The sequence below is a fragment of the Xenopus tropicalis genome, chromosome 4 (genome assembly GCF_000004195.4).
Source record: "Xenopus tropicalis strain Nigerian chromosome 4, UCB_Xtro_10.0, whole genome shotgun sequence".
Lineage (NCBI taxonomy): Eukaryota > Metazoa > Chordata > Amphibia > Anura > Pipidae > Xenopus > Xenopus tropicalis.
The window spans coordinates 49271344-49294535 of record NC_030680.2 but is presented as its reverse complement, the minus strand read 5'-3'; the positions used below and the strand labels follow the sequence as shown (position 1 = coordinate 49294535).

At 38.5% G+C, this 23192-nt stretch overlaps 1 protein-coding gene across 3 annotated transcripts; it reads right to left on the bottom strand.

Annotated features, from left to right (window-relative positions):
• Positions 1 to 2503: 2503 nt before the first annotated feature.
• On the bottom strand, positions 2504 to 22085 carry zdhhc1 (zinc finger DHHC-type containing 1). Of its 3 annotated transcripts, XM_018093487.2 has the most exons (13): positions 21923 to 22061; positions 21682 to 21838; positions 20047 to 20267; positions 19453 to 19671; positions 13931 to 14106; positions 12710 to 12811; positions 12241 to 12365; positions 9972 to 10130; positions 6771 to 6892; positions 6276 to 6358; positions 5194 to 5278; positions 4613 to 4721; positions 2504 to 3084 (listed from the first exon to the last, which is right to left on the bottom strand). In XM_018093487.2, exons 4-13 carry the CDS (start codon positions 19669 to 19671, stop codon positions 2576 to 2578), a joined length of 1689 nt encoding a protein of 562 aa, XP_017948976.1. In that variant the 5' UTR covers positions 20047 to 20267; positions 21682 to 21838; positions 21923 to 22061; the 3' UTR covers positions 2504 to 2575. The 3 variants fall into 3 exon arrangements, with proteins under 3 accessions (XP_017948976.1, XP_012817665.1, XP_002937368.1); XM_012962211.3 differs by lacking the exon at positions 21682 to 21838 and having other exon boundaries at positions 22001 to 22085; XM_002937322.5 differs by lacking the exon at positions 21682 to 21838.
• Between the last annotated feature and the right edge of the window lie 1107 nt (positions 22086 to 23192).

Sequence of the window (23192 nt, the reverse complement as noted above, 5' to 3'; positions counted from 1 at the left end):
GCTGATTTACTAAGACACGAATTCGAATCCGAATTGGAAAAATTCCGATTGGAAAATTAACATTTTGCGACTTTTTCGTATTTTTTGCGATTTTTTCGGCGACTTTACAACTTTTCGGAAATTATCGCGACTTTTTCGTTACCAATACGATTTGTGCGAAAAAACACGAGTTTTTCGTAGCCATTCCAAAAGTTGCGCAAAATCTGGCGATTTTTTCGTAGCGTTAAAACTTGTGCGAAAAGTCGCGCCTTTTTTCATAGCGTTAACTTAAAAGGCGCGACGTTTCGCGCAAGTTTTAACGCTACGAAAAAATCGCGATTTTGCGCAACTTTCGGAATGGCTACGAAAAACAAGCGTTTTTTCGCGCAAATCGTATTGGTAACGAAAAAGTCGCGACAATTTTCCGAAAAAATCACAAAATACCGATCATTACGAAAAAAACGCAATCGGACGCATTCGGCCCGTTCGTGGGTTAGTAAATGTGCCCCCCAGTGTTAAAGAAAATGGCAAAGTGTCTTTTCCTTTTATATTCCAAACACAGAGTGCATAGAATCAGATGGTCCATATGTTCATGCTGTTACAGATAGTTAATCCAAAAGCCTCCATGTAGAACAGGGATTCCCAACCTTTTTTATATCAAATGTAAAAGTTGGGGAGCAACACAAGTATGAAAAATGTTCATGAGGGTGCCAAATAAGGGCTGTGAATGGAACAGTAGCCTTGCGAACTGGTGTATTTTATGTGATTGATCTTAATAGACTAAGGGGCTGATTTACTAACCCACGAATCCGACCCGAATTGGAAAAGTTCCGACTTCAAAACGAACATTTTGCGACTTCTTCGTATGTTTTGCGACTTTTTCGGCGTCTTTACGAATTTTTCGTTACCAATACGATTTTTGCGTAAAAACGCGAGTTTTTCGTAGCCTTTACGAAAGTTGCGTAAAATCTTGCGATTTTTCCGTAGCGTTAAAACTTACGCGAAAAGTTGCGCCTTTTTCGTAGCGTTAAAACTTAAAAGGTGCGAAGTTTCGCGTAAGTTTTAACGCTATGAAAAAAGCGAAACTTTTTGCGCAAGTTTTAACGCTACGAAAAATCGCAAGATTTTACGCAACTTTCGTAATGGCTACGAAAAACTCGCGTTTTTACGCAAAAATCGTATTGGTAACGAAAAATTCGTAAAGACGCCGAAAAAATCGCAAAACATACGAAAAAATCGCAAAATACCGATCTTTACGAAAAAAACGCAATCGGACTCATTTCGACCCGTTCGTGGGTTAGTAAATCAGCCCCTTAATGTGAGTGCAATTTGTTTTAATGATTTTATATATTAAACGGTATTATACTATTTGGATTTTTATCTTTAATTGGAATCTGAAGAAAAGGGGAGATCTGCTTAATTTAATGACTACAGACAACACCTCCAACCATTGGTTTGTAAGGAGGCACTTCTACTAAATCGTGGAGGCTTTCGGATGAACTATCTATTGCATGAACCCACAGAACATCTAATTCTATGTACTATTTGTTTAGAATATAAAAAGGAAAACACTTTGGCATTTTCTATAACACTGGGTGTTAAGTGTATTATAAATACAACACTATAAGAGTTCCTGATTTCCTTCTTGCTATAGGAACTGATCTATTTTAGAATTCTGTAAAAGTTAGAGTTTGCCATTTGATAAATACACTTCTAAAAATACATTAGGAATGAACAGATATATATATTGATAAACCTGCCTCTTAAGGTGGCCATACACTGTAAGATCTGCTCATTTGTCAAGGTCGCCAAGCGAGCAGATCTTTTCCCAATAAGCCCACCTATGGGTGGCACAGGTGCTATCAGTTTGGGGACTGCATTAATGAGCCGATGTGGCTCCTGATCTGCTGGAAAAATCAAACGTGCCTGATTAAGATCTGGCCAATTTCAGGCCAGATGATGGTCAGGGAGGCCCGTCGATGGTACCCATACATGGTAAGTAAGCTGCCGAATCAGTCTAAAGGACTGTGTATGGCCACCTTTAGTCTCCAACACAATTTAGTTTTATCTCAAAAGTAAGAAGTATTGAAGCCAGAAGTAAGAAGCATTGGGAGAGTTCCTTGTCAGTGTTTGTTGTCACCCCCCAATATTTATTATATAAGTGTTCAGATTATGTCCTAGTACAGGAATGACTGAAATGTTTGTTGGGGGTTTTCTTAAATTAGAGCAGTTTTTACACAGCACATCAGACATTCTATATTTTACTTTTAGATACAGCTTTGTTACGCAAGTCACACATGGTGCTTTAGTAATGGCTTTTCAGAATTCAGATTGTGTTCTGTGGAAATGGCATTCCTTCATATCTGCATAGCCTATGGTTGACATTAAATACATATTTTTCTTGCACTGACTGCCCTGTTCATTAACTAGTGTGTGTTGGCAAATAGTCCAGCCTTTTGTTGTATTCCTATCATACAGCTGCATTGAGCCTACACAAAAATAATGAAAACAATATACTGGAAGGTTCAGTACAAAAAGTATTTTATTAAGAATAAAGTATATGTTAAATTATGTTTTAATTAAAAAAAAAGAATTATTAGGCTAATGCATTTCCATTACTAATAGTTAAATATTCTGCATTAGCCATGGAGAGAACCTGCTCCCCTTCTTTACCCTTTGCCACCCACATTTTGTTGTACAACACAGAATGATTGTTCTGCATTTTTGATTCTGCCTGAAGTCCATTGGCCAAAGGTGCTCCACTACTCTCACTGACAAAAATTGAGGGAACTTTAGGACGGAGTTCAAACTTCTGGTGCATAGTATGTGGCAACACGTAACTCTGTCTCTGCTCAAATTTAACACCCAACCCTTTGGGATTTTGCTGGCTGTAAAAGAGATTTTCACTCATGGAAGAGCTCCCAAGATGAGTCTGGGCCACGGGGATTTCCTCCATTGACTCTGCAGAGTCGGAGTGGTATTCCGCAGGTGGACCAGCAGCTTGGATCAGATGGCCATTGATGGGAGCCAAAACAGGTAATAAACGGGATGAAAAAGCAGGCATTGGTACAGCCAAAGTGGAAGGTGTAGAAGAAACAAGATGATCTGAAAAACACAAAAGAGATCTGAACCTGGAGAACTGCCATGGAAATTTGCATCCAGAAAGAAATATGTTTTATTTCTTCTTGATTACTAGTACTTTCTGTTTCATTTTAGGGGATGCACAGCATATATCTATGTAATATACTTTATAAGGGCAAAAAAAGATAGGGGAAACAAAAGAAAAGCCCAGGATGGCCCTACCTGAAGGCCAGTAAAAAAACTTGAGAGCATTTACTAGGGCTTATTAATAAAAACCGGGCAAATTTGCACCTGGTCAGTAACCCACAACAAGCAATCTGTGATTAGATTTTTCCAGCAAGCAGCAGGTAGAACAATAAAAGTAAACTTCTGATTGGTAGCCATGGTTTACTGCCCAAGTGCACATTTGCCCAGTGTTTGACCCCCCCACTGTGTTTATGATCCTTAGCACTGCAGGACTGACTATTATAACCAGGTTTCATTTATGTGTGACTTTGGTTTGACCTAAATTGTGACCTGGTGAAAAATTTGGAATACAAAGTGGACTACTACCTCAACCCAAACATACCTTTGCACTAACCTAAAATACAAAATGGTACCGGTTTAAGCACCAGTAATCTGAAAGAAAATCCTTTGTAATTTTTTTTGTGCTTTTCTTTTTTGTAGGTCCTTTCTTATTCCTCTAGCATTCTTTCAATCACAACACTGCCAATGGGACTGTAGCAATCAAGCTACAGTGAAAAAGTGACAAAATTCCAAGTAGAGGTAAAGACCCAACTACAACATTGTCGGAGTCAGAAGTGGCCAAAATGTAGATTTTAAGCTGGTGAAAAGTTAATCGCAGCATATCCAAAAACAACAAACAAGCTTATTAGTTTACCTTTTTTGTACTTTCCATATACAGATTTTTTTTTTAATGGCTTGACAAATGAATGTTATTTATTTAATTTCAAAACTTACAAAATGTATATTAAAAAGGCAATGCCATATCTGGGCTACATCATATTTTAATCTGCAGGTACAGGGGGGTATAATTTGCATTTTAAAGATAATGGTCAAACAAAGTAATGAAAAATCATTTAAATCACATCACTTCTTTTGCTCTTGCAGTTTGAATATCAGTGTAAAATGATCACTTTCAAATAAATTATGTATTACAGGTGCACAAATGGCTTAACTCACTCCTTATGCTTACTGCCTAACTTTGATTTATACAAGCAACCTACATTTATTGTTTCCCTTTACTGTCCCTTTGGCTATATGAATATTGTTCTGTGTTTTCACACAGAAAAAGTGTGTAGCGTATTGTGCATGAGTTTAGAGAGAACACTGCTTATAATTATATATATATTTTTTTATGTACAAGATCAGAAACCTAGGTTACTGACCTTAGTAACCAGATATTATATTAAAGTCCTGTCGGAGTAATCCCGAACAAAACAGCAGGTATAAAATGAAGACCAACTAAGATGCTTCCATGTACAGCATACATATAAATATGAATTTAAATGAAGGTCTCCTTTGATGGTTAGCATTTCTTTGTGGCCATTACCTGCATGGGGTGGTGGTAGAAGCACACGGGGACTATGTCCATCCACAAAATGGCATTTGGGAGCTTCTGGCGTAACTCTATTAGATTTTTTTCTTTTCTTTTTCTTCTTCTGTTAGCAGGACAAATACATATTTTAAATTTTCTGCGATCATACAGAACCGAAAACGTCTTGCAGTTTACAGAATTTTGTCAGAATATTTTTTTAAACATTTAAAGATCTCAGGAACTGTTCAGCAAACAACATAATTGTGGAAACAATCAGATCAACTTGTGTGTTTCCTCTGGGGCAATTGTGAGTGAATTGTTAGCACAATCTGAACAGTGTTGCTGTAGCAGTGATGATAAAGGATAAAACACAAAATATGAACATTTACAGACTTGCTAAATACCAGTGCTGTCTTTTTCAGTACGGTGGGCCAAATATTTGACAAGCCATGTTTATAGACAAGATTATACAAAACAGAATACCCACGTAACAGTCTTTTTATTTTCTATTTTGAAAATTATGCAAAATATGTACTTTATGTTTTGCATAACAGTGGTTAGGTTATAAAATATTCTTCTTTATAAATACTACCCACCTTTCTTGGCTTCTTCTCCACACTTAATGAAGGGCGTGTGTTTGAATCATCTGCATTATCGTCATGACTGGCTAGCATAGGGCAACTGATTAATCATGAAAAGGTTTAAGTGAAAAGCTTGAACACAAAACTTATGACCTTTTAAACAAAATGCCTAGAAGGTGTTCTCTACCAGAGGTGTTTACATTTGTTCAACATAGCTCACATGCAGATTATAGTAATAAAAATTACAATTAGGAAAACAGAAGACACAACTGTAATAAACTGTTTTATCTTTGAAATGAAAAATGTAAGCCTTAATGCCTCACCATTCCCTGTGCAATATCTTGAGCTAGGGGTCCAGCACAATATAAGAGGACATTAGTGTTTGAGAGTCCATTCAGGCCTCACCAGAATTACAAGTGAGGCTGAACTCAAAGTTTAAAGGAATAATGTAGCATGGGAGAAGTATTTAATATTTTGGGGGCCACATGCGCTTTTGTCTATGAGACAGTAAAGTAAACAAAGCTAGGGACCTTCAGTTAAAATAAATTTTATTTTAGATCCACAAGGAGAATGAGACAATGCTCTGGTTAAGACTGCTCTTTTATCAGCAATGTTTGTCAATGCCCCCATACCGAAAGAGTTGGACTAATAAATAAAAGACAAAATAAATTTTAACATTTTCTTATTAAAAAGGAACTGGATGGTAAAACCTTCTACATTTGAAAAGAAGTCAGTGACACAATCCTCACCAAGTAATTCTGCAGTAGCAAACAAAGCATACTATATAGTCACTAGAAATAACCATAATATTAGTTAATAGGTTAGCTGCACAAATAGTGTTCCTAACACCCTAGTAATCTCTCCTTATTAGAGAGGCCTGTCTGTAAATAAAATACACCATTAGTCTTACCCAAAACCTAAAAAAAAAATAAAAAAGAGAAGAGAAGCTGTTTGTTTCATGTATGGGGGAACTGAGAACAAATATCATATCATGTTAGCACCCGATGCCTTTGAGGCTTATCAAAAGTAAGCAGCCTTTGCTATAAACTGTGCAAAATTTAGGCAGCATTCAAGCCACTTCTTAGAGGCGTACTCACTCTCTCTTTAATGACCTGGATGAAGGACCCTCTATCTGAACATCTGGGTTTGTATAAATAAGACTTCCTCCAAAGCTCTCCTCCTAAAAAAAAAAAAAAATACCACAGTTACCAGCAAAAATCTGGGAAATAGTTCAACTTTACACAGCAAATATATTATTTGGCTAAATGTATGGACCAATAGATAGCCAGGTATTAATAAACAAGAGTAGGCAAGATTCCTCAGAAACATTTCCAGAAGTAAATTAAGGTGCTCTGAAGGTGGCTGGTTGCAAAACTAATCCTTCTAAGCCAGTTTAGGGCCCTTGCACAAGCCCCCTTCCCAAACAACCACAACCTCACTGTTCAAAATGGCCCCATTCTATCATATCAGTCTGCCAAGTCAGGTTTGTGCAGTGGGACTGGCAGTTGCCATATTGATAAACATATCTAAGTTTATATTATCAAGGAGTCTAGCCAGTTGCTGCTATTTTTGAATATTAACGCACTTCTCACCTGCAACGGAGGATGGCCTGCCAAAGACTTCTCGCCGTCTTCATTATGCCGACTGTTTGATTTCATTTCTTGCTTCTGACGCTGGTGCATTATATACTCATAAGTGCTGAGTTTGTTCCACACTGTGGGAGGAAAATATACAGTAAACACACTGAGAATAAACTATGGCTGGATAATTCATACAGGGGCGACGCCAACCATTTGTGTTTTCTTACTGGTAGTCCACAAAGGGCCCAGTTTAGTGAAGGAACTCCAATGTGTGAAGGTAGCACCCAGACGGCAGGATTTACTTTTATAATTTATGATTTGTATGCTGAAATGGGCAACCCTCTGTTAAATAAACTGCCTTAAAGCAAATAAAAGTGTCTGTTGTGTATCCCACAAGTTTACAAGCATTAATAAGAACATACTGAAATACTCTGCAGTTCAGCACTGTGCATACATGCTCTTTGTTTAGTTGTACCAAGAAAAGTTTATTTGTGTTTTGTCAACTGTTTTTTTTAACTAAGGGCTTCATTATGCATAAAACAGATAAAAGTTAAACATTTTAAACTTTTAACAAACAAAATATGTCACATTTACTCCAGCATAATTCTCCTAAAAATGTTTTTTTATTAAAGTAATTAATTTTTTATTTAAATGCAATTAGTCATTTTGCATCATCATCATTGTCAGTGCTATGGCACATGGGGAGGCCTATTTATCAAAATTCAAATTTGTATAATTTTCACATTTGTTTTTCTTCATAACCTTAAAAACAAAAATAAAATGCAATGCGAATTACCTTCTTTATTTTAAAAAAATCAGAATTAAAAACAGCTTAAATTTGTATTTTCCCTTCATTTTTAATGGGTCGCAAAGCTCAAAAAAGAATTAAAAACACAAATTGAGCATATTGTTAACATTTTGGTTTAAATTTCATATGTATGTATAACTTTATTTATAAAGCGCCACAAGGGTACGCAGTGCTGTAAAATCTTATATATATATATATAAGTGCCATGTGGTATGATGAGACACAGTAGGAAGGAGGTCCCTGCCCCTGCTTACAATCTAAGTGGTTGGGTAACATACAGGCACAAACTGGAAGGTAAGAGTGCACCAGGTATGGGCATTTGTCCAGGACTGGGCAAAATAATGTTTTAGTGCTCCAGAAGGTAACAGCTGAGCTTTTTCTTAAAGAGAGTGGGTAAGTGTTCCCTACGGAGGGATTCAGGGATAGAGTTCAAGAGGTAAGGAGCAGCGAGATAGAAAGGTTTAAGACGAGAGTGCGCAGTGGGTGTGGATGGTGTAAAAAGACGGAGGCTCTGAGAGGAGCGGAGGAGACGACCAGGAACATGCAGGGAGACCAGTGAAGAAATGTAGTGAGGAGCAGAGGAGTGAAGGGCTTTGAATGTTAGCAGAAGCTTTTTCTTAAAAAGAGAGTGGGTAAGTGTTCCCTACGGAGGGATTCGGGGATAGAGTTCCAGAGGTAAGGAGCAGCGAAATAGAAAGGTTTAAGACGAGAGTGCGCAGTGGGTGTGGATGGTGTAAAAAGACGGAGGCTCTGAGAGGAGCGGAGGAGACGACCAGGAACATGCAGGGAGGCGAGTGAAGAAATGTAGTGAGGAGCAGAGGAGTGAAGGGCTTTGAATGTGAGCAGAAGGATTTTGTAGGCTATCCTTTGCTTAACAGGCAACCATGCAAGAGAGCTTAAGTGAGGCTGAACAGGTTCCCTCTTCGGAGAGAACAGGAGGATCCTGGCAGCAGAGTTTAAAATTGATTGCAGGGGAGAGAGGTGGGAGTCTGGGAGGCCGGTTAGTAAGAGATTGCAGTAATCTAAGCGGGAAAGGATAAGGGCATGGATTAGTGTTTTAGCTGGTACTTGTGAAAGAAAGGGGCGTATCTTGGCAATATTGCAGAGGAAAAAACGGCAGGTTTTGGCAGTGTTATTAATATGGTTAGAGAAGGAGAGTGACTGGTCAAAGATAACCCCAAGGCAGCGTGCAAAATCTACAGGGTTGATGGTCATGCCATCAATAGTAATGGTGAAAGGAGGAGGGCCAGGTTTGGGCAGGAAGACCATGAGCTCTGTTTTAGCTAGGTTAAGTTTGAGGTGGCGTTGGTTCATCCAGAAGGAGATAGCCAGGAGGCAGTTACCAATCTGGGTTTGAACATCAGCAGTTAGTGCAGGGGTGTCTAAATATATCTGGATGTCATCTGCATATAAGTGATATTTAAGACCAAAAGAAGAAATAAGGTCTCCTAAAGAGAGAGAGTACAGGGAGAACAGCAAAGGACCAAGCACAGATCCCTGAGGCACCCCCACACTAAGCGGAACCGGGGTAGAGGATTTGTTAGTAGTTGTAGGAGGAGTTGTAGTTTTCTTGTTTTTTTCACTTAATGATATGGAAATTTGATTTGTGTTTTTTAAACCATTAGTCAAATTCACGATTTAAAACTAATCACAGAAAAAATACAAACATTGATAATTAATCCCCATAGAGTTGATGCTACTTGTGGTGCCATGCAAAATACTTCAACTGCCTAGGTTTCACAGGTCATCTAGCCCCCACAATAACTGCTAATTCCTAATGTAAGGAGACTGAGGTGGTTCCAATTCAAGTAAACAAGGAGTGATCAAGGAATAACAGCTGCACAAAATGCTGCATGTACCACAGCCTTATAGAGGATGTTTTACATTTATTACTTGATTGTAGTTTTTAAATTCACTTTTTTTTAATTACGCATTTAAAGTGTTAGGTTTAAATGATAGTCTAAAATAAGATTGGGAGAGGACTTGGAAAAAAAAGTAATGTAATCGTAATAAAAAAAAAAAAACCTTAGAATGAACCGTAAAGCAGATTGTCTCAGAGTATACGTTTGTGTATCATCATGCTAACAGTTTGAACCTTAAAAACTTCCTCTTAAAAAGATAATAAATTGCCCTTAAGCATGCCCTTTCATTGCTCCCCTTTTTTGACCCATGCCTTAATGCCATCAATTAAGAATGGGAGTTATGAACTTCATGGAGGTCCCCAGGAATGCAAAAAATATTGTATAGGGCTGCTATACTAGTAGAAACATACAGTAGGTATAATTATAGATCAATGGAAATATAAGTTGCCCTATATAAGATAAGCTCCCAATGAATGTATGTAACAAGCTTACATTTTTATTTGGTATAAAATTAGTCAGTTGGTCAGAGCTTATGATACTTACAAAGGTAGACATGAAAGCAAAGCAGTTGTCCAATCAGCAATATTGTGATGAGACCCATGACAGACACAATTGCTGCTAAGGCAAGTATTGCAGGGGCTTTTGTCTCCACTGGGGCAGAGGGAAGGAAAACGAACCAGACGTCCGAGAGGTTTTGTATTGCTGAAAAACAAAAACATAATAAAATAATATAAACCATGCAGAACAAAACATAAATGAAATGTAGGTAATCACCTAGGGGCACATTTACAAGGCAATTTTGAGATAAAGTAGATTTTTTTTTTTACTTCTAAATATTTTTGAGATTTACAAATAGGTTTTCTCCAGTACTCAATTTTTCTGATATTGTTTCTAGTTTGGAAACTGTTCCTGAAACATTTCGAAAATAACTCCCATAATTTGTGGGCTGATTCCCACATTTAGGGGCCGATTCATTAAAACACACGTTCGAATCCCGAATGGGAAAAATTCAGATTGGATACGATAATTTCTAAAAATCACAAATATCATGAAAATGCTTACAAAAAAATCATATTAGGCACGATAATATCATATTGGCGATCCGAAAGTCATGAAATTTTCATACCGAACGCCTGTAAACAGCGGCAGAACCTTTCCGCCGAAAAGTCGTGCAAGCGTACAAAAAAGTCGGCAAAAATACGCTCGGAGTGTTCAAATGAACGCTCAGAGCGTTCGTGTCTTAATAAATCTCCCCCTTAGTTAACTTTTTTTTAGCAGGTTTAATCTGTCGAGTACCATTGAGTCCTATGGAGGCTTAGAATAGTCATTGACAGCCTGTCCTTGACACATTTTTAAGGAAGTTAATCCCATCGTTGTTTTCTATTGTACCCAGTTTCAAATAAAACTAAAACACATTATTGTTTTCCAAGAATGAGCACCAATGCTCCTAAAATGGCTGCTGGAGCAATTCCTGTTTCAGAAAAATAAAGAATCCCATAGTGGTTTTCTATTTTTCCCAGTTTCAAATGAAACTAAAACACATTATTGTTTTCCAAGAATGAGCACCAATGCTCCTAAAATGGCTGCTGGAACAATTCCTGTTTCAGAAAAATAAAGGATTTATTGAAACAACCATCCGTTTAAAACTCAAATTTTTCAAGTTTTAACTCTAGTTCGAAAAATTTTTGATTTTTGTACGACCAATAACAGCATTATTGTGACATTTTATAAATACAACAATAATCGAGTTTAATTCAAATTAATACCATGTCAAGTTTATATGACTTTGAAGGCAAGAAAAAAAATAAATGTTAGTAAATCAGCCCCTTAGTGATAGTTCCTGATGCTAGAAGCTGATTCAGTCTTTCTTGTCTAAAGGCAATGGCAAATAGGACATTTTGTTGCCCACAAGAAATCATGTCAAAATTGCTGTATGCAAAGGGGCATTTTTGCAAAATTAAGAGATATGATTGTTTCATAAACAGAAACTTGGTGGTTTTGATGCAGAAAGCCAAATATTTTTATTTGATTGAAGGCTATTTGGATTTAGTAGTGAAGAAAATTTGGTCTGCATGGGGTTTGCGGATGGCCATAATTCACACGACCCACTGAGGTCCAGCATGAGGGTCAAAGGTATTAGGGTGCATTCACTTAGTGAGCAAAGTGCACTTTGCATATTTTGCATATTTTTTTTCTCCACAATGCACTTTTCACCCCACAATGCCTACATCATTGCAGACACAAACAGTGCAATTGCATTGCATCCTACCACGGTCCAAATAAAAAAATGTGCATGCTGTTTTGTTGCAAATCAGAAACCATTGAGGTGAATACTTTAAAAGTCTTGTCTGGCATAATTTTTAGGTATTTGGCACGCAAGTGACGAAAGCGCCTTATTCTTTCAGTGTAAGTGTGAATATTGACACGGGTCACTAAGGGAACCAATCTACAATCTACCACCTGGAGCAGAGGTTGTTAAAGCTCCAGAAATTATGAGTCAATAGGTGTAGTGCAGTGCCCAATTTGGAATGGAAGGCAGGAAAGACGCAGTAGTGCCAAGCACTCTACAGAAGTGCAAGGAGCACACTTTGACAAAAATACCTTTAACAAGAGTGTTGTTACTTGCAACTTATGGGGAAAGGTGCAAGTTGGTCACAGCATTTGCAGACATAAGCCCTGTTACCTTAATCAATGCCAGCACCCAACACTTACGCAATCTGCACCCCCTCTACTAAAACCTTTACATTCAGGAAAACAAACATAACCTCACCCCCCTAAGAAATTTATAGATAATAAACAAAGAGAAACACACCTTCAAACTGCTGGCTGGTTCTCAACATTGCTGGATCAACAAAGTATTCAACAAACACATATGTTGATATTGTACTGAGCAGAAATGTACCCAAGAATGCAGAAATCAGGCAATTGAAAAACAGCCTAGAATGGGCACAAAAGAACATTAACTTTCTTTTTGAGCACATTATGACCCTTTACACAAGCATTATGCAACATCACATATATAGGCAAAGTTCAGAACATGAAACAATTATCATGAAATTACCATGAAAAACATAGCTCAACTGCAAATTTTTCACTGAAGAAAAAAAACCTGGTGTATTCTCGTTAATGATTTCAGTATGGAACAAGGTCCTCTGCAGATTTCCAAGACAGAATTTTCTGCATCATGACTGATATTTATGTTTGACACCATCTGACCTATTTTTAGTTTCTATCTGCATTTTGCATAATTATTTTCAAAAATAAATATCCACTTTAATTACCAGTAGTTTTTTTCTCCCACGCAGTTATTCAGCCATTTGCAGTGGTGATCAAAATTACTGACGCATTTATTGCATATACTGCAGTGCTTTGACTTGGGACCCCTGTAAAAACAATTTCACAGTAAGCTGTGGCATGATGCATTTCATACTACTTGCCAACAATTGCTTGGTTTTTTATTGCATCACCAGTGGATAATGGTCTGGTTACATGTGTCAGCAATTAACTAATAAAAGAACACAGAACAGTGGCTTTCAACATGCCAGAACAACCTTTCCTCTGCTTTTAAATATGACATGAACAAAAACATGCACATCATGGGGCAATTAAAATTCTGGTGTAAGCAATTTTTCTTAAGGCGGCTATACCTCTCAATTAAAGACAAGTCCCTGAAAAATGTGTTTTTATGAGAAAGCCTGCAATTTTCTGATGGCTAATATTAGAAAAATAAATGTTTGTAGACCCTTAGTAAACTTTTCCACTCATCTGATGCATTTACTATACAGTGTGTGTTTTTCTAGTTATCTTGTACCAACAACTCCAGCTATATAGCACTGCTTATATTTGTTTCTGTTGTCACTGAGTTGTGTTGCAACATCAGTTTGCATACTTGCTGATGTCTTCTTTATTTGTAGTGTTTCACTTAATGTGCTTTGGAAAGCAATGTATGATTGATGAGAACTTTCATTTTCCTTAAAGCTTGGAATATTTACGAAGATATATATATATATATATATTACAGTCAAATGCTAATTTTACTCCAACCTTTACACTGTACACTTTACTCAACCTGTACACTTTTTTTAGCATGTATACATTTTCCTGAAATACATTTCTTAAGTAAAATCACGATAGTGCTGTAAATTTATGTATAATAGTGCTTTATTATGTAATCACTGACATTTATTTTTCAGTAGACATTTAATCTGCTGAGAAAATAAAGGAGTTTTAAAGTTTATTTGATAAAGTGCTAATACACATTACTTCACGAATATAAAAAATTCTACAAAACACAATGCAGCCAGCAATCTGCAGGCTAATTACACTGGTGCATCGAATACTTGTGTAATGACTCTTAAATGTGGCCTAATTACCAGTGTGTATAAATGCTGAGGGACCTTAATGAGTGCACTCATGAAACCTGGTGGGTTAGTCCTAAATGGCAATGACATGTGACCTGAATTATTCAAAGTAAGTTAAAACAAAGGTCATCCTTTACTTACACATCCACCTCACAGATATAACAATGCATGTTTTCAATAACATGAGCATGCTTGTTGTGATCAAACACTGGTAGAGGGCCATGAGAGCCCTTAGCCTGCACATTGTCATCAGCAGGATCAATGGTAACAGCCAGAAAGTGGACAACACAGTGGAAAGTAAACATTACTCCAGTACACTGAGAGCCAGTAATTAAGGATAAACTTAGTTTTAACAACTGTACTGGATAATAAAGTAAAGTTGGAAGAAGTGATACATTTCGTTATACATTTATAAATAAAGATATACATACATACATATATGTGTAACGATGTATAAAGCAAATACATTTCTATTTACACTTGCCACCGGGGTGAATAATTCTTAATGCCTTTAAGAATGGCTTGATGATTTCTTGAACAAGCATAATTTCGAAGGCACTGTGATACTAAAATCTACAATTAGTATTGATGTTGGTATATACAGTGGATATCAAAAGTTTACACACCCCTGGTAAAATGTCAGGTTCCTGTGCTGTATAAAAATGAGACAAAGATAAATCATTTTAGAACTTTTTCCACCTTTAATGTGACCTATAAACTGTACCACTCAATTGAAAAACAAACTGAAATCTTTTAGGTGGAGGGAAGAAAACAAAAAAAACTAAAATAATGTGGTTGCATAAGTGTGCACACCCTCTTTTAACTGGGGATTTAGCTGTGTTCAGAATTAAGCAATCACGTTCAAAATCATGTTAAATAGGAGTCAGCATACACCTTCCATCATTTAAAGTGCCTCTGATTAACCCCAAATAAAGTTCAGCTGCTCTAGTTGGTCTTTCCTGAAATTTTTTTAGTCGCAGCCCACAGCAAAAGCCATGGTCCACAAAGAGCTTCCAAAGCATCAGAGGGATCTCATTGTTAAAAGACATCAGTCAGGAGAAGGATACAAAAGAATTTCCAAGGCATTAGATATACCATGGAACACAGTGAAGACAGTCATCATGTGGAGAAAATATGGCACAACAGTGACATTACCAAGAACTGGACGTCCCTCCAAAATTGATGAAAAGACAAGAAGAAAACTGGTCAGGGAGGCTACCAAGAGGCCTACAGCAACACTGAAGGAGCTGCAGGAATATCTGGCAAGTACTGGTTGTGTGGTACATGTGACAACAATCTCCCGTATTCTTCATATGTCTGGGCTATGGGGTAGAGTGGCAAGATGAAAGCCTTTTCTTACGAAGAAAAACATCCAAGCCAGGCTACATTTTGCAAAAACACATCTGAAGTCTCCCAAAAGCATGTGGGAAAAGGTGTTATGGTCTGATGAAACCAAGGTTGAACTTTTTGGCCATAATTCCAAAAAATATGTTTGACGCAAAAACAATACTGCACATCACCAAAAGAACACCATACGCGCAGTGAAGCATGGTGGTGGCAGCATCATGCTTTGGGGCTGTTTTTCTTCAGCTGGAACTGGGGCCTTAGTTAAGATGGGAATTATGAACAGTTCCAAATACCAGTCAATATTGGCACAAAACCTTCAGGCTTCTTCTAGAAAGCTGAACATGAGGAGGAACTTCATCTTTCAGCATGACAATGGCCCAAAGCATACATCCAAATCAACAAAGAATGGCTTCACCGGAAGAAGATTAAAGTTTTGGAATGGCCCAGCCAGAGCCCAGACCTGAATCCGATTGGAAATCTGATGGGTGATCTGAAGAGGGCTGTGCACAGGACATGCCCTCACACTCTGACAGATTTGGAGTGTTTCTGCAAAGAAGAGTGGGCAAATCTTGCAAAGTCAAAATGTGCCATGCCGACTCATACCCAAAAAGACTGAGTGCTGTAATAAAATCAAAAGGTGCTTCAACAAAGTATTAGTTTACGGGTGTGCACACTTATGCAACCACATTATTTTAGTTTTTTTGGTTTTCTTCTCTCCGCCTAAAAGATTTCAGTTTGTTTTTCAATTGAGTGGTACAGTTTATAGGTCACATCAGGTGGAAAAAGTTCTGAAATTTATATTTGTCTCATTTTTGTACAGCACAGGAACCTGAGATTTTACCAGGGGTGTGTAGACTTTTTATATCCACTGTAGTTTATGTATGTGAGTGTATAGATAGGTCAGTATGGGTCTATGTGTGTGCACTAGGGTTTGCTTGGAAGGGTTGAACTTGATGGACTTTGGTCTTTTTTTCAACCCAACTTAAAGGACAAGGAAAGGTAAAGTCACTTGGGGGTGCCAAAATGTTAGGCACCCACAAGTGACTTAAATCGCCTACCTTTTACCCCGGCTGGTGCCCCTGTTTGGAGAGAACAGCACCAGCTCGGGGTAGCTGCAGCGCTTCCTCCTTCCTGCTTTGCGTGCGCGCACATGCACAGTAGAGTGAAAAAGCCGAACTTTAACAGAGAAGTCGGCTTTTCACTCTACTGCGCATGCGCCGTGGGGTCCCGGCAAGACAAAGCAGGAAGGAGGAAGCGCTCGCTACAGGTACTCTGGGCTGGTGCTGTTTTCGCCTAACAGGGGCACCAGCCCGGAGTACAAGGTAAGCGATTAAAGTCACTTGAGGGTGCCTAACATTTTGGCACCCCCCACGTGACTTAGCCTTTCCTTGTCCTTTAACTATGTAACAGAGGGAAAATCCACTACCTGAAAGTATAAAAGCCGCTGCTGTTGTTGGCCTTACAACAAAAGCTTTGCTGAGAAATAAAGGCAGACACATCTTTCACCCTTCCAGACAGAAGAGAATGGAGCCAAACATTCACTCTAAACAGCATGGCCCATGCCTGTAAGAAGATAGTAATGAACGGCTCTAAGGGTGATGGCACACAGATTTGTCGCTCGTGATTAAATCTGCACCACCATGGGCAACAAATCTCCTGGAAATAACTTGCCGTAGTATAACATTAAGATTGCCGCAAGTAAAACCTATTATTCACTGCGATTTGGCTTTATCGCAGGAAAATGTGAAGGGAGGGAAATTCCCGTGATAAAGCAAGATCAACATGTGTTATATATTTTACTAGCAGCGATCTTAATTTTATACTATTACATGTCATGTTGAAGAGATATGTCACCTTCGGTAGAGCAGCTTTAACCATGGGTGACAGGCCTAGATTCGGATTCAAAATAGGCCATTGCATTTTAAGTACACAGAGGCCCATACATCCCGCCACCAGCCCACTAATTAGTGACTGTCTTTGGCAGCTTATAGAAGCACCTCTGGCATTTGCCAGAATACACAGATTGCCAGTTCAGGGCAAAATGTCTTTTTTTGTTTTTTTGGCTATTCATCCTCTTTAACATTTTTATGAACTTGGGATGTTTAAAAGGGCACTGCAATGCAGAAGTTCAAGCTTCTTTCATGGCAAAAGCTAGAGTAGAGAGGGCCGTGGCATTAGCAAAGGGTCATGGGGAGGAGTGCATACAGTTTACCAGATGAGGAACTTCCATTGTTACTGAGGAAACAGCCCAATATTCCCCTTAGCTCTAAAGGCCCCCATACACAGGCCGATAGAAGCTGCCGATATCGGTCCCTTGGACAGAAACGAGCGGCCTGGCCGACCGATATCTGGCCTGAAATTGGCCAGGTTAGAAAATCCAGTCGGATCGGGGACCGCATCGGCTCGTTGATGCGGTCCCTGAACCAACTGACCCATGGCCGCAAATGTAATCCGATCGTTTGGCCCCAGGGCCAAACGATCGGATTATTTTTTTTAAAGCCACTTGCTACCCAATATTGCCCACCCGTAGGTGGGGATATCGGGTGAAGATCCGCTCGCTTGGGGACCTTAAGTCTCTGTTATCTAATGTAAATATTAGAGGGAGAAGTAGTCATCTCCGCTACATGTTTGAGGCCATTGCATGTACTGAAAATTATGATTTAATTGGGACGAAACATGCGACTGGGTTGTGCATTTAAATGGTTACACCCTTTTTAGAAGGTACAGAGGGATTAAAAAGGGTGGAGGGGTTTGTCTTTATGTAAAGTCAGATTTAAAGCCATGTACTAAAGAAATTACCAAGGAAAATGTGGAATCCCTTTGGGTAGAAATTTCAGCAGGGCTAAAGGTTACAAAGAAAATGATTATTGGTGTATGCTATAAACCACCCCGTATATGTGAAGAGGATGAGGCCCAGCTACTATTGCAAATGGGGGAGGCTTCAAAACTAGGTCAAGTTGTTATTATGGGGGACTTTAATTATCCGGACACTGACTGGAGTAATGTCAGAAAAAGCTAGTAGGTTTGTAAATATGCTAAATGACAACTTTTTTTTATTTCAGGCAGTTCAAAAACCTACTAGGAATGATTCTATTTTGGACCTGGTGATATCTAATAATACTGAACTCATCTCTAGCATTTGTGTGAGTGAGCATTTTGGGAACAGTGATCATAACATGGTCTTCTTTGAGATAATGCTGCAGAGACAGATAGATTACAAAGAGTGGCGGTAAATGGAACATTTTCTAATTGGGCCAGTGTTATTAGTGGAGTACCGCAGGGGTCAGTCCCTGGTACTTTGCTTTTTAACTTGTATATTAATGACCTGGAGATGAGCATTGAAAGTACTGTTTCTAATTTTGCCGACAATACTAAATTGCAAAAAACTATAAGTTCCATGCAGGATGCTACCACTTTGCAGAGCAAGTTAACAAAATTGTAAAACTGGGCAGCAAATTGGAAAATAATGTTCAATATGGACAAATGCAAAGTGAAGCACTTTTGTAGAAATAATATAAATGCAAGCTATCTACTAAATGGTAATGTGTTGGGGGTATCCTTAATTCCTTAATGGAGAAGGATCTGGGGGTTTTTGTAGATAACAAGTTGTCTAATTCCAGGCAGTCATTCTGTGGCTACTAAAGCAAATAAAGTGCTGTCTTGTATAAAAAAAGGAGACTGAATCAAGGGACAAAATTTTGCCCCTTTATAGGTCCCAGGTGAGACCTCACCTTAAGTATGGAGTGCAGTTTAGGGCTACAGTACTTAAGAAGGATATTAATGAGCTGGAAAGAGTGCAGAAATGTGCAACTACACTGGTAAAGGGGATGGAAGATTTAAACTATGAAGTTAGACTGTCATGGTTGGGGTAGTATTCTCTGGAAAAAAGGCACTTGCAAAGGGACATGATTACTCTGTATAAGTACATTAGAGGGGATTATAGGCAGATAGGCATTGATATTGTAATGGTAGATTCTGTTAATGCTTTTAAGAGGGGCCTGGATGAGTTCTTGAACAAGCATAGTATCCAAGGCTATTGTGATACTAAAATCTACAGTTAGAATTTATGTTGGTATATATGGTTTATGTATGTGAGTGTATAGATAGGTCAGTATAGGTTTGTGTGTGCTGGGTTTACTTTGAGGGGTTGAACTTGATGGACTCTGGTCTTTATTTAACACCATGTAACTATGCCAAGGGTCACATTTCAAAAACATGAAAGATAAAGTGAAGAACTTTACCCAATACTTCCATTTATTGTTTTATATAGTGACTTAATTTCACTTAAGTATTCTCTAACCATAAAAAAAGGATACAATGTAACCGGCTGCCAGCCAATGCTGTGGCAAAAGAGGGACCAAGATTCCAAATCCAATGATAGCAAAGAAAAGAAAGGTGCACCAGGCAACAAGCTGCAGCAGGTGCAGGGGCCAACTCCAACCATTTTTTCTTGAATGTTGAAGTGGCTCTGCAATGACTTCCCCTCTCTCCTTATCAGTCACAGTCATAACAGACTGCTTCTTGCACACTGACATCTAAAGAAAAAACAAGCAGATAACTTAGATTTAGTTAATTGGTTATGCGTCCTGGTCATGGGAAAATAGTAATGTAGGTTTTGAATATTTAATGCCCATAACAAATAAAGTAAGAGTAAGATAGCATATAAGGAGTGCATTGACTGTATAAAGCATGTTTTATATATGTTAATCCCAGTATATACTCCTTGCCTTTAATAAGCACATTTTGCAGCTTACTGGTTTTGGTCCTTTTCTCAGACAGATATAGCAAGTTCTATTTTTTTTTTTTTTTTTTTTTTTAAATGAAGTTTTAAAAATAGATCATGTGTTATGCGTCAGTAGCTCCTAATGGACCTAACAAGGAGAATTAACCCTACTTTAAATAATAATCACCTTTCCGAATGCCCATCTGACAGTACCGGAACAAATGAAACATGTGGCTTAAGATAGTTACTAATTTATAAAGCGCATTCAGTCTGGAAAATGATCCATTAGAGGGAAGAATAGTTAGCTCAGGTTGTTTGCTTCCAACTTAATATACAAAGAAGCTTCTTCCAAAGTCCTATGTCCCTTTGCAGTTGTTGAAAAGAGCTGTTCATACAAATGTAAAATTCCTATGGTTGATAGAAAGAAAAGTAGTTATTTACATAGTCATTTATTATTACAGTGATATTATTAAGCAATAAGAACATATACTTTTAAATCTAAAACAATCCAGTGGATCTACTTAGCAGAAATTCTGCACTTGGCCTGTTAGTTAACCTGGTCACCAATACTTAAATCTTCACTGCCACACTACAAATAACCCAAGGAGGGATGCAGGCATGGAAACAGCCCAATAATTAAAAACTAATTTTAAACAGATTTTAATTACAGGGTCCGTACATGACTGTAAAAAAAAAAAACAAAAAACAAAAGTAACAATGGGACTATCTAGTCTGTCAGATTAATAAATTGAGAGAAAGACACCCCTCTGCACTTACCTGGCATAGCCACAAACACCTACCACCTGATTTGCATTACATCAATATCAAATACAAAAAAGTCAATTTGGTTGTGGAAAATGGTACACAGTCAGAATGAAACCAGAATGCACCAATCAATGCTGCATTTTAATGGTTTTAGGACAACCGCATTTATATATCATTGCAGTTGAAATGAGTGTTACATATAAATTCAGATCAGAGTGCTTACACGGATACTAGGTTTAAGGGCTGTGAAAGACAGGGAGATTAGTCGCCGCAAGACAAATCTCCCTTGTCGTGGGCGACTAATTTCCCAGAAATGCCATCCCATCAGCTAGAATGTAAATCGCTGGTGGGATGGCAAATCGCCAAAGTTTCCTCTCAAGGCAACTTCGGCAAGTCGCTGCGCCACATATGCCATCCCACCAGCGATTTACATTCTAACCAGTGGGATGGCATTTCGGGGAGATTTATCACGGGGCGACTAATCTCCCCGCCTGTCACAGCCCTAAGATACATGGAGCTACTAGTAGCAGCTACTTGTCATGGCTACAAAAATAGACAATGATAATCATTTACTGATAATTGTCTCTATGACTGTTTTAACAAAGGCAATTCTCAGTATCGTCTATGGCAGGGTATTTTCTGTGGTTTAGTAGCTGTGACAAGTAGCTGCTACTAAGTAGTTTCATGTGTCTTCACCCTTACCTTTCCCTGAACTTGTGGTGCATGCAGATATGGAGGTTTCTAGAAAGGATATTAACACTATTGCATAGATGCACAGATAACCAGTTTAAGATAAGTGGTAGCCTGCTGTGCCAGGATAACAGAGTGGCTATAGATTATAAAGTAACCATTTATCAAATTAACCATTTTATAAAGACATTTATAAAAGGCTAAACATTATTATGATCCTTTTTGTACATTTCTGAGCAACAGCTGTAATTGGCGAGCATTTACCGCACACCAGGACAGTAACTACACTAAAATGAGGCACTATGAACGAGATTACATTGTGTATTTCCCCCCAGTGGTTAGTAAATGAGCCCCAAACTGTTCTTACCTAACCTGTGAACACTGCCAAGGAAAATCATACAACTCTAATAATATTAGCATAAAAAACATAGCCCTGATCCTTAGTAATCCCACGACGTTGCTGTAATTCTGTTGTCCGCAATTCACATAAGAGTAAGGTAACATAAAGCAGCATCGACGCACAACTGAATAGAGACGGAACGTATGAACTAAACAGATATCATCAATATGCGTGTGTAAATTTATTGAGAGATAAATATACTACTTACGCTACGGCTATAAAGAGAACACAATCTAAACTGAGGAGCAGATTAGAATACAGAGAGGAAGGGTGGGTTGATCCTTACGGAATCTGCTGGGGATCAAACAACTGCTTTGACTCCTAGCTTGCCAGTTGCCATGGTTACAGGATACGTACTCAGTGCCTCCGTAGGAACCTTAGGGTGGGCGGGGTTAGTGTGGCCGGAAATTGCGCAGTCGAAAGATTTCCAGCGTAAATAGATGTGGTTATTACTGTAGAACCATTCAACCATCATGCATTGTGGGGGAATATCACGTTGGTTTGAGATAATATTGGAGGGACTACAGTGGAAGACAGAATTGTGCAGTCGTAGATTATATGCACAATTTCTTATATATTTATATCATGTGCATGGCTTAACTGTGTGGAATGCAGCTTCTTTCGGCTGTAGGAAGGTTTATGTTCACGCTCTCTGTGCTGCAATTGTCAACGCTTTCCTGCAGGTGAAAGAAGCAACGCTCCTTGTAGTTAAAAACCAGGCACATTCCAGAGCAGGAGGACTGAACAGTACAAGAAATGTTTCTGATAGGTACAAATCAGAAACAAATTTAGGCCAATTTGGCCTTGGGGCCAAACAATTGGATTATAACAGAGGCAATTGGTGCAGTCGGTTCGGGGACCGCATCAATGACCCAATGTGCTCCCCGATCCGACTAAATCTTTAACCTGCCCGATCGATATCTGGCCAATTTCAGGCCAGATATCAGTCGGGCATGCTTGTCGTTGCTGCCCCTAAATGGGCCAATAAGCTGCAGAATCGGTCCAAGGACAGATATCGGCAACTACAATCGGCCCGTGTATGGCCACCTTTAGGCCTGTTCCCCACCCACTTCCTAATGATGGCCACACAGTGTGTGCATGAGGGGAGCCAGATGAAGTAGCTTTACATTAGGGCAAGTATATATTAATACGGAGTTTTTGAAACATGCAGAACCTTTTTATGGGTCTTCTGAGCTGTTCCGCAAACACAAAAGCAACTGCAATTGCACATGCATAGCTGTGACATCATAAGAGGACTTCTATGTGCATGTGCATAGCTGAGGAGGAGCAAAAAACAGTGACCTAAATGCTACTAATCTGGTCTTTTTACAGCTAGATGCCAGATGGTGCTATGTTGCAGAGCTACCAATAAACCTGATAGAAAAGTAAAGTCTTCACAATTTAAAACATGCACCCAAACTATCTTTATACCACACCTTTGCACTAACTAGCATCTGTATAAGTTTAGGGGTGCTTGC

Excerpts from the sequence above, each read along its gene's own strand:
- zdhhc1 (XM_012962211.3), bottom strand. The coding sequence starts at position 19,671 with ATGTCAGTGTGCAAGAAGCAGTCTGTTATGACTGTGACTGATAAGGAG. Across the intron at positions 14,107-19,452 it reads GGCTGGCAGCCGGTTACATT|TGTACTGGAGTAATGTTTAC; the intron begins GTATCCTTTTTT and ends ACTGGCTCTCAG. Across the intron at positions 10,131-12,240 it reads AACCAGCCAGCAGTTTGAAG|CAATACAAAACCTCTCGGAC; the intron begins GTGTGTTTCTCT and ends TTTGTTTTTCAG.